General features: G+C 39.5%; 2 protein-coding genes across 3 annotated transcripts; one reads left to right on the forward strand and one right to left on the reverse strand.

Annotated features, from left to right (window-relative positions):
• Positions 1-8,176: 8,176 nt before the first annotated feature.
• Positions 8,177-9,571, forward strand: LOC135631079 (homeobox-leucine zipper protein HOX3-like). 2 transcript variants are annotated; one of them, XM_065138476.1, is made up of 4 exons: positions 8,177-8,332; positions 8,437-8,627; positions 8,769-8,848; positions 9,130-9,571. In XM_065138476.1, the coding sequence occupies exons 1-4, from the start codon at positions 8,242-8,244 to the stop codon at positions 9,422-9,424; spliced, it is 657 nt and encodes a 218-aa protein (XP_064994548.1). In that variant the 5' UTR covers positions 8,177-8,241; the 3' UTR covers positions 9,425-9,571. The 2 variants fall into 2 exon arrangements, with proteins under 2 accessions (XP_064994548.1, XP_064994547.1); XM_065138475.1 differs by having other exon boundaries at positions 8,178-8,332; positions 8,434-8,627.
• A 4,907-nt stretch (positions 9,572-14,478) lies between these two features.
• Positions 14,479-17,909, reverse strand: LOC135631727 (uncharacterized). The gene has a single exon (XM_065139532.1). The coding sequence runs from the start codon at positions 17,814-17,816 to the stop codon at positions 15,717-15,719; it is 2,100 nt and encodes a 699-aa protein (XP_064995604.1). The 5' UTR covers positions 17,817-17,909; the 3' UTR covers positions 14,479-15,716.
• Positions 17,910-18,346: the final 437 nt, after the last annotated feature.

Here is an 18,346-nt window from a genome sequence, read left to right on the forward strand (position 1 = left end):
TGATCTAGACAATTATTACAACGCGAATTGACATTCTGTTGCCCGGCACATCATTGGTTGGTGCTTCGTCCGATTCTTCAGCGCATCGTCCTCTCTTGCGGCTTGTTGCCCAATCGGCAGTTGACCTCCGCAACCCCGATATCCTTGGTGCAATTCCGCTCTCCTTGGTCTGATGCCCGACGTCCGAAGCGTTCAGCCATCCAATATCCAGACGTGATCTCTTCCGGCGCAACGTCAATTCCTCCTGCGTTAACTGTCTAATCCTGATCGAGTAGACCTGCATCACTCAAAATGTAGTTAAACATAAACATAATTATCAATTGGTTTCATCATCAAAATACGAGATTCAACACAACCGCCCAAGCCAGGAGGTGGCACCGCCTGGGCTAAGTCTCCGAGCGAGACTGGGCAGTGCAACCGCCCCAGCCAGGAGGTGGCATCACCTAGGCTCAATCTCCGAGCGAGACTAGGCGGTGCAACCTCCCCTGACAGAGGTGGCACCGCTTGGGCTCGGTCTCCGAGCTCGGGCTGAGCGATGCAACCGCCTCAGTCAGGAGGTGGCACCGCCTGAGCTCAGTCTTCGAGCTCTGGCAGGAGGTGCAACTGCCCTTAACAGGAGGTGGCACCGCCAGAGGCTCGGTCTTCGAGCTCTACCAGGCGGTGCAACCACTCCAGTCAGGAGGTGCAACCGCCTGATCCCGGAATTTCGAAAATTGACAGTTTTGAGCTCCAAATTTGAACTGGGTTGGGGCCTATAAATACCCCACCCATTTAGCACTGAAAGAGCACTCAACATACACCGAAATCTTGATCTTGTTCTGTGATTTTTAGAGCTCAAAATTGTTGTAAAGGCCAAAAGTTCTTCTCTCTCTTTTCTTCCAAGTTCTGAGTTTGAAGGAGAGGAGAAAAAATTCTGTATGGGTTGTCTCCTAAGCCCATCAAAAGGAGTGAAACTGTAAAAGGGTGGTTGGCCTTCGCCTATTGAAGGAAGGCCTCTAGTTGACGTCGGTGACCTCGTCGGTGGAGGAAGCCAAAAGTGGAGTAGGTCAAGATTGACCGAACCACTCTAAATCTCGGTTTGTATTTACTTTAAGCATATTATCTTTACTACAAACCTGCTCTAAAGCTTACTGCTTTCTGCGCATATACGATCGGGTTTCAAGCTTTGCACTTTCCGAATCAGCGTTTAGACATAAATCTTTTTTTTCATACGATCATCATATTTCAGTTTGCGTTTACGTTTTGATTTCTATCATAATTGCAAACTGCTTTTATATCCTTGCTTAAACTGCATCTCACCTAATCAAGTGATTTACGAATCAGCATTTAGACGTAAATCAACTTCTTCGTACGAACGTCGTATTTCAGTTTGCGCTTATATTCTGGTTTTCATCATAACTGCAAACTGCCTTCATAGATTGACTTTAACGTCATCTCGCTTGATCTTAAGTTAAAGTAATCTTAGAATTGGCTTTCACACCGAAATCGTTTTTATCGTTCGAACGTTTTTTATCGTTGAAAGATTTCCGTTGCACTAATTCACCCCCCCGCCTCTTAGTGCTATTGATCCTAACAATATTGGTGTATTAATAGCCTTAGCACTATCCATATTAAATATTTTTAATATATCTAATGCATAGTTAGTTTGACTAACAAAAGTTCTATCACTAAGTTGTTTGATTTGTAAACCTAGAAAAAAAGTTAATTCCCCCATTAAACTTATTTCAAATTCTTGACTCATACTTTTGGTAAAAGACTCACATAAATACTCATTTGTAGAACTAAAAATAATATCATTAACATAAATTTGAATAATAAGAAATTATTTTCAAAATATGTAATAAATAATATGGTATTGACCTTACCTTTTAAAAAATCATTCTTAATTAGAAAAGAACTAAAAAATCAATATGGTATTGATTCAAAAAATTTGTATTCTCAAATCCGAGTATTTGTTCAATATAAACTTCTACGGAAATAAAGTCATTAAGAAAAGTACTTTTAACATTCATTTGAAATAATTTAAAATTATTATAACTAGTATAGGCAAGGAGTATCCTTATGGCTTCTAATCTTGCCATAGGAGCAAAGGTTTCTTCATAATCGATACCTTCTTCTTAGTTGAAACCTTTGGCAACTAATCTAACCTTATTTCGAATCACAATACTAAATTCATCTTGTTTATTCCTAAAGACCGATTTAGTACTAATTATAGGGTGGTCACTAGGTCTTGGAACAAGCTTCCATACCTCATTTCTCTCAAATTGATATAACTCCTCATGCATTGTAAAAATCCATGATTCATCTTTTAAAGCATTATCAATGCATTTCGGTTCAATTTGAAATAAAAAGGTCATATTTGCATAAAAATTTTTAAAAGAAGAATGAGTTTGAATACTTTTTGATGTATTTCCAATGATTAGCTTCTTATGATAGTATCTACATACTTTCATTCCTTGGGTAAGGATTCTTTGGAAGTAGATACATCCTAGTTGCTAGGGAGAGGAGAATTTTTATTCAAATTCAAAGTATCAAAATCAAAATCATCATCAAAATTATTTTTCTTAAATTTAAAAATCTCATTAAAAATAATATGGATGGATTCCTCAATAACTAAAGTTCTTTTATTGAAAACATGAAAAACTTTAGAAATAGAGGAATATCCAAGAAAGATACCTTCATCGAATTTTGCATCAAATTTTTCTAAGGTATTATTATCATTTAAAATAAAGAATTTATAACCAAAAACTTTGAAATTTGAAATATTGAGTCTTTTATTGTTCCACAATTTATAGGGAGTTTTATATAGGAGAGGTCTTACAAGAACCATATTCATGACATAGCATGTCATATTAACAACTTCGGCTCAAAAATATTTGGGTAGACTATGTTCGTTTAATATGGTTCTTACCATTTTTTGTAAACTCCTATTTTTTCACTTAACAATTCCATTTTGTTGTGGGTTTCTTGAAGTAGAGAAGTTGTGGTTATACCTATTTAAATCATAAAAATTTTAAAAATCATGGTTTTAAAATTCACCACCATGATCACTTCGAATAGAGGAAATCATAAAACCCTTTTCATTTTGAACTAGTTTACAAAATTTTAAAAACATTTAATGTAATCACTTTTATGTGCAAAGAAGTATGTCAAAGTATATTTACTATAATCATCAACTATAATGCAAGCATATTTATTACCTCCTAGACTTGTTATATCAATTGGTTCAAATAAATCCATATAAATTAATTATAATGGTCTAAAGGTGCTTATTTAATTTTTAGATTTAAAGCTACTCTTTATTTGTTTACCTAGTTGGTATATATCATAAACTTTGTCTTTGACAAATTTAATGCTAGGTATTTCTCTCACAAGTTCTTTAGTTGTAATTTGTAATATTAGTTTGATGCTAACTTGACCTAGTCTCCTATGCCAAAGCCATGGGTCATTATTTAAAATCAAAAGGCAAGTTTCATCACAAAACTCATCAAGGTCAATAGTATACACATTATTGGACAAGGCAATCAAAGATTTATTTTTGTGTGATATTTCTATAATGCAAACATTAAATTCAAATTTTATGTTATAACCCTTATCACACAATTGACTAATGCTTAGCTAGTTATGTTTAAACTATCTACTAATAAAACGTTTTCAATCAAAAAGTTTGATTTGTTACTTATATTTCTTTTGGTAGCTTCTTCTTCATTTTAGGACATTCATTTTTTAAGTGCCCCAACTTCTTACATTCATAGCATATTATTGTGTCCTTTTTTAATTTATTTTTGTTCTTAATATCTTATTTTGTTTTGTTCTTTTTTAAGAATTTTTAAATTTTCTTGTAAGAAGTGACAAGTCATCATCATCATCATCATCACCATCACTTGAGTTTTCTCCCAAGTGGTCTTCTTTAGTTCTAAGTGGCATGTCCTTCCTATTCTTAGAAAGATTGTTCTCATATTCATCATGTGTCATATATGTCATTTCATAGGTCATTAAAGACTCGATAAGTTCTTCAAACAGAAAATTATTTAAGTCATTTGCTTCTTGTATTGCTTTTACTTTTGGATCCCAACTTTTTGGAAGGGATCTTGGTATTTTATTTACAAGTTTAAAGTTAGAAAAACTTTTATCAAGTACTTTTAAATCATTAACGATATCTATAAAACGGATGTACATATCTCCAATGGTCTCGCTTGGTTTCATTCAAAACAACTCATACCAAAAATTTAATTTTTTACTCTTTAACTATACTTGTGCCTTCGTGTGTGATTTCGAGTGTGTACCAAATATTATGTGCAGTTTCGCATATAGAAACCTGATTAAATTTATTTTTATCTAGATCACAAAACAAAGCGTTCATCGCTTTAGCATTCAAAGATAAAGTATTCTTCTCAAAATCATTCCATTCGTTCATTAGTTTAGAAGACATTTGAAAATTACTTTCAACCATATTCTATAACTTGAAATCCATATAAATCAGAAAAATCCTCATACTAGTTTTTCAAAATGTGTAGTCCATCCCATTGAACATATGACGATGAGTGATAGAATGACCCTCTAGATTGCCGACAAAAGCCATCTCTCTTGTATTAAACCAAACAAAGATAAACTTGGCTCTGATACTAACTATTAGGACTGCTTCGGCATTACGAGAAGAGAGGGGGTGGGGGTGAATTAGCACTTACGATAAAAACATCAGTTTTAAAAAATTACATTCGATGCAAAATCATATCAGAAATGTGCTTAACTTGGAGTAAGTGAATTAAGCAATTAATTCAGATAGTAATTGTAATGAAAAATAGAATGTAAATATAAACCAAGTTTATAGTGATTCGATCGTAGCGACCTACATCCACTCTCGATTCTTTTTCCGTCGAGGTTACCGGCGTTCACTAATAGTCTTCTTTAAATGAGCGAAGACCAAGTACCCTCTTACAACTCTTTCTTCTTTTCACAGATTTAGGAGACAACCTTTACAAGCCTCACACCTCTCTTAGAATGATCACAAATCTTAAGGAGGAGGAGGAGGACTTTAACACTTTTTCAAGACTTTTACAACTCAAAATCTCAAGACTTTTGTTCATTTTTTGTGATCTTTAATGTAAGAAAGAGTGGGGTATTTATAAACCCCAAATGACTTCAAAAAAAGAGTAAAAAAGTGTCTCATCTTGGGATTTTGGGATACTAACGATACCACCTCTAGTACTGGGTGGTACCACCGCTAGAGAATTGGGTGGTACCACCGCTAGTACTAGGTAGTACCATCACTTGCTCCCTTGACAACTAGCGGTATTACCGCTAGTCTAAGCGATGCAATTGTTTGACAGAGCCTCAGAGATTGGGCTCTGACAGTACCACCGCTTGACAACATTAACTACTAGTAGTATCACCACCAGTACTGAGCGGTTTCACTGCTAGTCTTTAGCCTTTAGCGATTTCACCGTCATACTTAGTGGTGCCACCGCTAGTCTCTACTACAAGTCATGGAATGGGCTAACCAGCAGGCCCAATTCAGTTCTAATTAGGGCCTAATTGGCCCCTAATTGAGTTAGTAGGGTTATACTCAAACCTAACTCAAATTAAGACCTAACTATGACGATTAAGACTTAAACAATTACAAATCAAAAAGCTAAGTTGTCCAACACATCATTTGTTCATTTGAACATCCGGTGAACTTCCGATGTATCGTTTGAACCTTTAGTGTATCGCTCAATCTATCGACATATTGACTCCCGCAACATCCGATCTTGGCACAATATCCGATTCTTCTGACCCGATGCTCACTTTCTGATTCCAACCCAACATCTGATTCTTCTGCTTTAATTGTTTTATCATTTCATGATCGTAGTTTGTTCTGCAATACTTTTCTGAAAATATGGATTAGATCATAAACTCATCAATTGATTTCATCATAGATTCAACAAAAATTTATCTCATAAACGATTTGCCAAATAGCAAAAATGGAAAGAAATTGCTTGGTTGAGCCTGTTTGGATGTGTTCTTGGAAAACTATTCTCAAGAAATAAGAAATATAAATATTCTTCATAATGGAATAATAGATTACACAATATTTGGATCTGTGTGGATTCTTTTTCATTGACTAATATTCTCCTAGTCATTCCAATGCCTAAATAATTTGTGCAATTAGTGTTTAACTATTAAGATCATATCATCAATTTAGAGTTGATAATAGAGTATCCGTTTAATTGCTAGGTATACTAGAATTTAAGACATGTTCCTCCGAATTTACTAGACCATGCATCTATTATTAATATTAATGAACTTTTTGATAAAAATAATAAAAAAATAAGATACTATATCATCTTTTTTGTGCATCGAAATCATTATAAGCATGGGAAACCTAACCCTTTGTAAGTGTACCTAAAGATGCATAGATGTGACATTGGACTAGTAATGTCAATTTGCTGAACCTCTCCGCTTCTCAATCAAAATCAAAATGTGAGACCTTGTTATTAATTTTATATGAGTATCTTAAGATGGAGGAACAATAACACCAACAATGTCATGCCCACATCGGGGAGAGAGCAACGCACAAGCACACATTCCAATCGCCAAGACATGACAAGTGATATGATTTGATGAGTACTTGAAATGACAAAACACCCGCAAAACCCATTGTGAGTTCCATAGCAAATAGTTGATTAGTACCCATGTGAGCCAACAACCAGTGATCCATCAAACACAATGAAGGATGAAATCAAGATGACATTAGAAAGTTGGAATGAGCAAATGTTTAATTTCTTTCGTAGCCCGCCCTTGTTATATTTTTAGATGAAATAATATTTTCTTTTATTGTTTGTATTTTGTCATAGTAAAGGAAATATTGCAATAATGAAAATGATATGAGATTAATATTTTTTCTATGAATATCTTATATATATAATTTAAATACCATCAAAGTTCAATTCATTGTTTCTAACATTACGGTCAATATAATATTTACAAATTATTTTTTTGGATGATTTTCTTTTAAAAACTTTTTTAGATTTTTTGAAATTTATTCTTGTTTTCATTCTTTTCAAATATTTTTATTTTCTATAATTTCGTAAATACCTCTTGTTACCGTTTAGTACTTTCACTCTATCATTTTTGTCTCATCGTGAGGTCTCGTGTTTTCGTTGCCATGTTGATCGTCTCTTTCAACAAATTGTACATTTATCTCATTCCATCTTAGGGGTCTTATTCGTCACCACCTTCACCGATCATCAACCTTCACAATGTTACCTCCATCCCATGGTACTAACATGAAAAACCCTCACATCACCCTTTATCTACTCAATTTTACATTTGCATCGTGAAAAAAGGAAAAGAGAGAATTTAAGATCAGACCTTAGGATATTTATGATATTATAAGAAATATGAGGTATCATCTCAGAAAAATAAAAACTAGATTACCTTAAAAAAATCAAAAAATTTTCAAGGAAACCAACTTTATTTTTTATTATTTTATAAATTATAATTTTTAAATAAATAGGATATCTCTCCCATAATTAAGTTATGGGTTCTAAAAAATATTATAAAAGAGATGGATAGGGTTGAACAAAGGTCTTGATGGGATAAGAAGAATAATAAAAAATATTTTTTATTTTAATTTTAAATATTTTTGTATTTAGATATCTAAATTAATTTTGTTTTTAAAAATTCAGACGGTCTAATTAGTGAATCTAATTCAGACGGCCGAATCGTCGATTTATTTGATCGATTGGGATCAAAATTTATAATGATATTACTTTTAAAACCTTAAATTGAAGGGGGGGGGGGGGGGGGGGGGGGGTGGAACACGCCAATGCCTGAAGGATTTGTTCTCTCTCTCTCTCTCTCTCTCTCTCTCTCTCTCTCTCTCTGTGCCTGCAGGTTGATTCACGAGAAAGAGAAAAAAATAAAAAATAAAAAAAAATCTGTCTCCTTATCCAATGATTACGGCAGCCAACCTTCGACCCGACAAGCCGACTCGGCAACCCCGGAAGCGGAGACCTGCCGGCTATTCTCGTTGATGTCCCTGACACGTGTCAATCACCTCGCCCCTTACTTCCCCATTTGACGTGACCACCCCCCGCCCTTCTCCCGACCCCCACCTCGTGTTCCAATCCCCTCTGTCCTCGCATTTACCATCCCCACTCGCTCTTCGTCTTTCGTTCTCTAAAGCCTCCCTCTCTTTTATTTGCCACACCTTATCCTCTTCTACTTCATTTTCTCCTCTTCTGTTTTGGTTGGCTGATGGGGAGTCTGGAGAGGAGCCCATCCGAGCTGGACCTCACCATTGGTGTCCCTGGTTCGAGCTCTTCTTCTTATTCACCAGTTTGGTCTGGTAGGCTCGTCTTCTGTTCATCTCTCTCCTCCCTAGCTATGGATGCTCCATTTTTCACTGTCTTTCATCTTCTCTCTTGGATGTCTTGGGTCCATATATAGCAGGAGGTGGTGGCAACATGAGGGACCTGGACATAAACCAGCCAGCTTATGGCGGAGAGGAGGAGTACCCCATGGGAAGCATAGAAGAAGAGGAAGAGGAGGGCGGGACTCCCAGGCCCAAGAAGCTCCGGCTCTCCAAGGAGCAGTCGAGGCTACTGGAAGAGAGCTTTAGGCAGCATCACACCTTGAACCCTGTAGGTCCAACTCTCTGCTTGGTGTAGTAATTGAAAAGCTGTTTGTTGTCCTCCAGTAGCTTAAAGCTTTGTAATAAATGCGCATTTTTGTTGGCATTTGTTGGGGTGAAATAATGACGATGAAAATGAACGAAACGGCAGAAGCAGAAGGAAGCGTTGGCGATGAAGCTGAAACTGAGGCCCCGCCAGGTGGAGGTGTGGTTTCAGAACCGCAGGGCCAGGTGAGCGATGATTAATGCTCCTTGTCTTCTTTCCTTTCGTCTCCTTCACTGACCACAAGAGTCGTCGTCGTTGCTGCTTTGACTTGGGAGTTAATGGTCTCATTTACGGCTCGTTTGCTTCGTCACGTTGAAGAAGGTGAGATATCGAACAGCGGGGACACGATAAATGAGAAGTAAATGAGAGATCATGAGCCTTCTAGATGCTGTGGTTGTGGCATTACTCACTTGCAGGCTTTGCCTGGTAATAACATGACATAAAAAGCTCCTGCGTTGTGGTACAGGACGAAGCTGAAGCAGACGGAGATGGAGTGCGAGTACCTGAAGCGGTGCTTCGGATCGCTGACGGAGGAGAACCGACGGCTGCAGCGGGAGGTGGAGGAGCTGCGGGCGCTGCGAGTGGCCCCACCTACCGTGCTCTCCCCCCACACCCGCCAGCCGCTGCCGGCCTCGTCCTTGACCATGTGCCCCAGGTGCGAGCGGGTGACCGCAGCGCCACACCTTGCGCCATCGTCGGCAGGGGGCCACCCGTTCCGCCGCCCCGGCGCCCTGCCGGTCGCCGGAATCGCGGATGGCTGACAAGATCGTGTGGGATAAGGTTTATACATGAGAGAAGATGGAGCAGGTGTTTTCCTTCTCAGCATGTCAACGTTGCTCGGTTTGACGTGTCTAAGATTCATGGATCAAAGATTACCTGCCGATGTATTCTACTAGTCATTCTCTCCATGTCCATTTCATGTGCTATCAGATAATGGTAGAACAAGAAGAATTCATCCCCCACTGCTTTCCTGGAAGCCATAAGACAATAATGAGTTGCTTCTACAAGAACTCATCCTGGAATGCAGCCTTTTCATCGACAAGATGTGGTGTATTGGTTGGAGCAGAAAGTCCATCTTGTGGTACACCGTGATCCCCCGTGCCTTCGGCGTCTGTGCAAAAGTATATGATTGTGGCACATACCAACTCTATTAGATTTAAATAGGTGTTGGGTTAACGCTTAGGTTTCTAGAATCATTCATCACCCAGCTAAAATTTTTATTAGAGTTAAATATATATCGGGTTTTTATTTTCTAAAAGCTTAAGCTCTTGATATTATTAGTCATACCATCCAAAATCTTAATCAAACTCTTGTTGATGGGATTATTGTATTATATTACATATGTAGAATGCAATAATAATTTGATGGATTATTGGTTTGCGTGTGTACTGTCATGGGGTGTGAATAGTCAACACCAGCTCATAATGAGCAAGCCTCTAAAAGCAACGAAACAAAAGACAAATGACAAGTACCACCACTTCAGTCCTATCTTGCACTGATATCATTTAATTTAATGTCAAAGCTGAGCTTTTGCTTACCATTTCACACATGAGCTCAGGATGGGCATACCCATCAAACATGGACCTACACAACCTCAATATGTTGCATTTGGAAGACATCACAGCTACACCTTATAGTCTTGCATGTCAACATGTTATTGGCTTTATTTCTTTGTGATAGACTAGTCGAGCTTTCAACATTTTTTCTCTGTGGAGTTGTCCTTCATATTCCCTGAATTGGACTACATAGATTGTAGATATTTCACTGGGTTTACAGATATATTTGGTTGAACTAAGGATGGAACTATTGCCATATAGCGGAAAGAGTGAGGGAAATAGCATAATTGCATTAGAAAATCTAAATGTTGAATAAATTCCTTTAACACATTATTATTTAATCATCCAAACATAGAGGACAAGTGTTGATGAAAAGGTTCTCTATTGGGTGATAACTCATAACCTTCCCGATCAACTAAAAAAGGACTCAATATTAAGATCAGACCGAATGAGATGATTTATTCATCAGTTTGTTGAATCTGAATTACCAACAAAGATCTTCAATATATCAATTTTACCCATATAGAGAAGCAACCTTACCAAGCTCTCGTCAAACCCAAATTACATTTATATTTATATACAAATCTTATTTCTAAGAGTCGAATCATGATATCTTACATAACTCTCCCCATCAATTTTGGACCAGAAATGCTGAGCATAAAAGTCTCAGTTCCTCGGAAAATTAAAGCAAGCCTTCCTACATCGTCTCTTGCAATTAAAGCTCCAATTTAGCAAAAACAAAAGAAAAGATAGAAGCATAGAGATAACATCAGCAACATAAGTTTCTTTTTGGTGACAGGGATCATCACTTGACTTTGAGTCTTGGGTCAGGTTTGGACCAGGTTACTACGAGTCGAGTCAGTCGCAACCGATTGGGTCAGATGATCAAATGTAGCAAGACTTATACATCATCATCATCATCATCAAACATTTAAATGCTTCCCATCGGTTAACAGCGGCGTCATGCTTGCAATGAACAAGTTCCTCGTACTGTCATTGACAAGGCCCACCTGGTCAGCAGTTTGAAGTCCTGGGGACAACATCAGCTGATGCGAAATGGAAGTTGCACAAAAACCGTAGTCCTGACAATTGTTGAATTGTGCGCTATGATATTATTCAATTTGTACCATAAAGTGGAATACAGGATCACAAACTTCAACAGTTGGCCACAGAGATACAGACCCAGGTGTGATCTCAACATCTTATCCTACAATTGCACCTTGCATTTTCTAATGATGTGAACCGAAATTTTGTTGATCCAAGGATTTCTGTGTATATTCTGCAATTCTTCAGGTCAAAATCAAAGACCTTTTAGAATAACATCGCCACAAAGGAAAATCTGGCAAAACCTTGTGAAAAAGAGGGTGGGAATGATAATCTAAATAGCCAATGGTAATAACTTGAGCAAATGTGTCAAAATTATCAAATGCTGCTACGTTTTGCTGTATAACTACACAAAAACCTTTAGCCCCAAGAACAATGAAATTCCAATATGTTCTCAACAAAGTATCCCGGAGAATGTTCTGGCAAAGTTCACTTACAGTCTCAGCATGCCAATCGATCTCTCCCAGCAATAAAACCAATATCATGGCAGTTATCTTGATGATATATTTTCTCTATTGTAGCTACCTTGTCTAGAACACTCCTAAAGATTAAATACAAAACATTTTTTTCATTCTCTACATGAAATGAAGATAGACCTTATTCGCCCATGTTCTATGACCATAATTAATCAATCAAGTGATTTTCAATGGTTCCAAAAGCAAACCTATCACTCACAAGTTACTAATGTAAGCATAAATATCAATGATGTTTGTAGTAATAACTGACATGAATTTGATTGAATGGGATGAAATCGAAACTTGTTTTCTGTTTTGTTCTTAGGTATCAAATCATAGTTGACTCCCATGGGTTGATCTGTAAAACACTTTCTAAGATGCTCCTCAGCACATCATATCATCAAATTGCTTGCAAATGTTCGACTAACCATAAGGTATGTACATTAAAGTTAGCACTAAACCAATTAACATAAAACATTCATGACCAATCTCTGCTAAAAAGAAGAATGGGCATGGTGCATATATTTATACTAAAGTTTCGCCATGTACCTTATTTGAAGAAGATGATGACATCATGAGAATATAAATGAGACAAACACTTATCTAGAAATATATGTACAAATTTAAAGCACTCAATACTAGAAGTATAAACATTCATTACCTTGGATCCATTATTCAACAGAAACATTACCTAAAAAGAAGATTCCGAATTATACCTGGTTGCTAAAATGAAAAAGTGCATCTATTGTGTGAGACAACCATGTGATGCCCCAGTGCATTAAAAATTAGAAGAAATATTCAAAAGAGGATTTATTGGTCAAATAATTGAGAAAGTGGGGGACATATACCAATAGTTAGTGTGACAGAAATATGCTAAGATGAGTGCATCTGATGATAGATGGGAGTAACATCAATTCATGGGAAAGTAAAAGTGATATAATGTAGTTAGGACATGCCAAAAAGATACCAGTAAATGCATCAGTAAGGCAAATCAACCAAGGTTAAATGTGCTGAGACTGGAAGAGACCCAAAGAAGACTAGGTTACAATTGTACAGAGACAATATGATGGGCTTTAGTTATTCTGTCAGTTGTAACATTATCCTCCATAGACCTCAATGGTCGAAAAGGCCAATGTTGCCAAACAAATAGTTCAAAAAAAATGTAGCACTTTGTGTCTATGTTGTTCTCATGCTTTTGCTCCAATGCAGTGTCGTCAAAGGCACTAGTAGTGATTTAAATAGGCGCTCGAGCGCTCGCCTAAATGCTCGGGCAAGGCGAGGCGAGGCGAGGCTCGAGTGCCTCGTGTGTGGACCAGGCGATGCGCTTCACTGAGGCACTACTTGGGCACTCGCCCGAACCCAAGCATTAGGCACTTCGGGCAAGTGCCCGGTTCAATCAAGCGAACCGAACCGATTTAAGTATGGTTCGGTTCGTAATTTCTTACCTAAAAAGCCACGCTTCACACCCACGCGACCTCAAGGAACCCAAGCGTTGCTTCTGCCTCCGCCGCCGATGCTTTCGACCGCTGCCTCTGCCACAAACGCAATGGACCAAGTCTTCCTCTGTTGTCGACGGACGAGTCTGACGACCCTCGTAGCTTTCTTTCGCTATCGCTTCCACTATCGACGGAGAGAACCGCAAGTTCCTCCATCGACGGATGCCCTCTGGAGCTTCCATCGTTACCACTGCTACTGTCGGTAGCTTTAGCCGCTGTCACTGCTACTATCTGCAGCTTCCCTCGCTGTCGCTGCTATTGTCCGCAACTTTAGTCGCTTTCATTGCTATTGTCCACAACTTCCGCTACTATCGTTCGCAACGCTGCCGCAACTATCTTAAACTGATCCTCCATCATTGCTGCTATCTCCCTCTATTACTGTTAATATTTTGTTCTCCCACCTCTAACTTTAATAAACTGTTAACAATATATTTTTAATTTAATATCATATTTTTATTTAAATAGTTATATTTTTAATTATATTATATGTTTTATATTTTAATATTTTAGAGAATATTTTTTTCATCATATAACTTAAGTAATATATTGTTAACAGTATATTTTTAATTTAATATCATATTTTTATTTAAATAATTATATTTTTAATTATATTATATTTTTTTATATTTTAATATTTCAGAGTGCCTCGCTTCGCTCGGGTGAGTGCCTAATGCTTCAGGCATTTTAAGACCTTGGTGCCTTTTGACACCTAACGCTTTTTAAACAACTGGACACTAGACTCCAAAAAATGCTCAAGTGTCTTTTGAGAACACTGCTCTGGTGGAGAGATAATCTACTTGTTCTTGTTAATGATGTAGTGAAGTTTATATTTCATTGCCTACATGAGATGGATTAGTCTGCATAAGTATGTGTTGATACTATAATGGCATTCTGTACGATTAATTGATCAAGCTACCATGTTTTTCTTTTATAATGTATGTCCCAAAACCCTTCTGTCCTATTATGAATATTGACTTGGGTTAATCCAAGTACCATAAGACCCTATTTTTGTTTTCTGGTTATAAGCCAAATTAATCCATCTGCAAGCATAGCAGCACAAAGAAAGAAATAAGCCAAATTAAATATGACATCAAGATTAGTCACAGTTCACCTAATAATGTGGATTCAAAAAATATAACTAAAAACCAGATACATGCTTCAATATTTGAAGGAAGAATTTAGTGCCTCCTCATATGCCACAGAGTATCCATAAACACAATGTAGGCTTCTATAATGATAAGAAGTTTTGGTTGGACCAAAATTTAAAGTCAGTGAAACCAATATAAAGTGCCTACATAAAGGTCCCTTATGAGGACACAATATAACCCATAAGAATGAAAACAGTCTTTTTTAATATTTAAATATAAGGTTACGTACATTGATCCTCCCCAGTCCCCGCATTGGCGAGAGCCTCGTGCAGTAGGTACGCCCTCTTTAATATATTCCATAAGAAAGACATGATATGAGTACAATTCAAAAAATAATAATAAATGCAAGCACCAAGCAAGTACATAATAGTAACGAGGATCACATCACAGCTGAAATCAAGATATCCACAGCAAGGTAATAAAGATCAAATGGAGAAATATATTTATAAGCAAGAGCCAAAGTGCCAAACTAACAAAATATGGAGGTGGTACCTTACAAACATGTACCATTGTGCCCAGGGCATGCATGACATGAACAATCCACACCATCATATGATGACCCTAGAGGGGCAATGACACATGACCATGCATGCTACTTTATGCCTTGCCACAACCATATAAGACAAAGAAACAGAAGTACTTGAAATACCTGAAATTGCAGAGTAGATGGATCATGCTGTTCTTTGATTTGTACATGACAAGTTGTTAAATTACTTAAACGACAATCTGCAACATCAAAATGCAAATTGATACAAGTTAAAATATTGTAAAGAATTCTTACAGGACAAGTACCTAACTGGGAGGAATCAACAAGATGACACTTGAGAAAATAAGCATCTGAATGACAGGAAACTTAGGATAAAGAAAAACTGAGGGTGCATCCTAGGTACCTTTGGCATCATCACACATGTGAATGATTAAATAACCAGTAGATCAAATATTAAAAAATTGCCAAATTTATCTCCAGGATAGTGTTTCCATCGCAAATGGAGAAAATGTTCCTACTAAAAAAACAATCAATAAGTCTTGCTAAACTCATAATTAGAATGATTCAAAGATAAGATAGCACATATAGCACAATCAACCACTATCAGATATCCACAGGGAAAAAAAAGAAAGCTAGATGACAGGCAAATGTGTGTTTAATGAACATGGGAACTGCAGCGAATATCCACCTAAGACCTATTCCTGATAATAGAATGGTGGGCCCAGAACTTCTCTTTAGTGTACAGAATTTACAAGTTGCTTCCTTTCCTTCCATCTCTAATAAGGGAAAAATAAGCACAGCCTTGCTTCACACCATTCCTCCATGCCTAAAACCACCATCTCCAGAATCTGTACCAGGATCTAAGCCACTTGGTGAGTCATACCACTTGGTATTGTCGGCATAAAAACCATCCACGTGCATCCCTACCAGACTTGAATCTGTCAAGGGTTTTATTAGTTTAGATTCCTCATCCTCACCACAAAGAATGCTCTTCTCATCAAAATCACTGCAGTGTTCTTTCAATATCCACTTATCAGGCTTCAAGCTATCCCTCATAAGCATCTTCCTATCCTGACAGTCTGCGGTCATCCTCTCCCATGGCACGATGGCTCCAAGATCTGAACCAAAATCTGGATCCTCCTCTTCAATCATCTCAGCCTCCTTACTAAATATCCTATCATGTCTATCAAGATGATGATCGTCGTTATTTCCCCATTGTGCGACCTCACCATCACCTACCAATGTTTCCTCTGAGTGATGCACTCCCCCACCCAACCTCCTCAATTTGAGCAAGATATCAGACAGTTCACGTGACAATGATCGCAGCATCTCTGGGCTCATTTTAGTAATTCTTCCTTCCAATATACCAACCTCGACCCTGAGTTCTTGGACCTGTTGCAGAACCATGTGATGTGAATCCCCTCTGTCATCCTTCCCCATAAGGCTAACAAATGACTCAGGCTCCATATCTTCCCTAACCCCATAAACCTCTGGATCGATATCAAAAGCCCCCTTGTTCCCAATTACTCGGTGGATGATCCTAGCATTCCCATCAAGCGGACCAGGCTCGTGCCCAGAATGAACTGCATATAGCTTGAACATGGCAGTGCCCTCCTCCTGGTACACAAAAGTCTTGTCCTTTTCATTGTAGTTCATTATGGGCACAATCGCCCTTATGCGAAACCCACATCCACAACGCTTAGACTGGTAAGGTTCCCTCTTCAAAACCCTAGCTTTCTTAGCTGAAGCACTGGCAGACGTCGGCTCCCCAGCTCGGTGGCAAGCATAATCCTTCACTTCAGCCATGAAAGGCTTGTACCTAATGTATTTCTGGCGGATGCAAAGCGCTACCTTGTGCTTGGCAGCAAGCTGCTGAAGGTGTCGCTGCACATCCTTTGCAGGCACTTCAAAGGACTCAGTGTACTCAAAACGCCGCCTTTTGGACCGTGCCAGAGCACTGCTTCCACGAGATGTCAGAGAGGTGGCAGAGGAGCAGATCGGGCAGGAAGCCACGCAAACGCGGATGAACGACTCTGGGATACCGTAGAACTTGGCACCAACCGTCCAGGACTGCTTAATCCGGTCGACAGTCTCCTTCAACCCAAGATGCCGCAGCAGGTCGGGGTCGGCATGGGCAGTGGTGACGATCTCCTCCCACTGGTCCACATGCGAGACTCGCTGCGCTGAGTTGTTTTTGAACAAGAGCGCGGGCAGGACACCATCCATGTGGGCGTGGAGCTTGTCCTGGATGCGCTTCCACGCAGTGAGGTATGCCGTGTCCTCGTTGCGGTCCTTCCAGACAGAGCGCCATGACTTCAGCACGGATCGGGGCGTGGCGCAACGAATCTCCTCCGGGGTCGCAAGCCGGCCTTCGAGGATGCAGCGCACCATCAGGGCGTGCGATTGGCGGTTAAAAGTGTAAAATTGGGAGGAGACATGAGGGCTCGGGTCGATGCGGGGCGCCGCCGGAGGGACGTCAACGGCTGACGCTTCGCCGAAAGAACAATCTGGCGGAGCGGTGGCGGCAGTCGGAAGGGGCTTCCGGTCTTCGATTAGGGATTCCTCGGCGTCGATCTCGTCCTCGTCGGGTTCCTCATCCTCGTCATCATCGCGGAGGAGGAGGGAGGAGAAGGGGGAGTGGGAGTGGGAGTGGACTAGGGTTTCGGGGGCCTGGGAGCTGGGGTCGTCGTCGTCGTCCATGAGCAGCGATTGGTGGTGGTGGTGGTGGTGATGGAAGGAGGAGTGGAGGAGATCGACCTCGTCATCGATGGCGGCCGCGGATGAAACGGGCGGCGGCAGGGGAGGAGGAGGATTGGGTGTTAGGGTTTGGTGGGGTAGGAGTTGAGATTTGATGATTTGGTTCATGGGAGTGATGGTGGGCGAGGGAGACGACGATGTCTTCGGCATCAAAGTCCCCTGACTTCGCCTCCTTTATCTGCTGCTTTTTCTTGGAAGCGTAGGGTTTCTTCTCGCGAGTCGAGAATCGATGGTCGCGAAGGGGACGGAGACGGCATTTATTTACTATTGCAGGGAAGGATTGGATTCGAAGGGTAGAGCGGGTCCCAAAGGGAGGAGTGCGCACTGCTGCGTAGTTCACCTCTGGGCCCCGCATCCAGAAATGTGAAGGTAGTGACGCAGCGTATGTTCTCCCACGTAACGAATGATCTATAATCGCCTCTTTTAATCCTCCTCTCTTGCCCCCGTTCCGGCACCCATTTGGACGCGTGTAGTGGCGCTGCGTATGATTTCTAATGTGGCCAAGGATCCGGCACCCATTTGGACGCGTGTAGTGGCGCTGCGTATGATTTCTAATGTGGCCAGGACGCACTCGTTATCAACGTCCTCCTTCCATCTGTCGGCACGAGAGAGTGACCCACGGCCCGAGGAGTGTGCTATGAACAGCGCAGGTCCCGCACCCAGTGTGGTGGCCGGGTAAC

Source organism: Musa acuminata, chromosome BXJ3-2 (assembly GCF_036884655.1).
Source record: "Musa acuminata AAA Group cultivar baxijiao chromosome BXJ3-2, Cavendish_Baxijiao_AAA, whole genome shotgun sequence".
In the NCBI taxonomy this organism is placed as follows: Eukaryota; Viridiplantae; Streptophyta; class Magnoliopsida; order Zingiberales; family Musaceae; genus Musa; species Musa acuminata.

Coding starts and splice junctions, on each gene's coding strand:
- LOC135631079 (XM_065138475.1), top strand. CDS start 8,242: ATGGGGAGTCTGGAGAGGAGCCCATCCGAGCTGGACCTCACCATTGGT. Junction 8,333..8,433: donor TTATTCACCAGTTTGGTCTG/GTAGGCTCGTCT, acceptor GTCCATATATAG/CAGGAGGTGGTGGCAACATG. Junction 8,628..8,768: donor AGCATCACACCTTGAACCCT/GTAGGTCCAACT, acceptor ACGAAACGGCAG/AAGCAGAAGGAAGCGTTGGC.
- LOC135631727 (XM_065139532.1), bottom strand. CDS start 17,816: ATGCCGAAGACATCGTCGTCTCCCTCGCCCACCATCACTCCCATGAAC.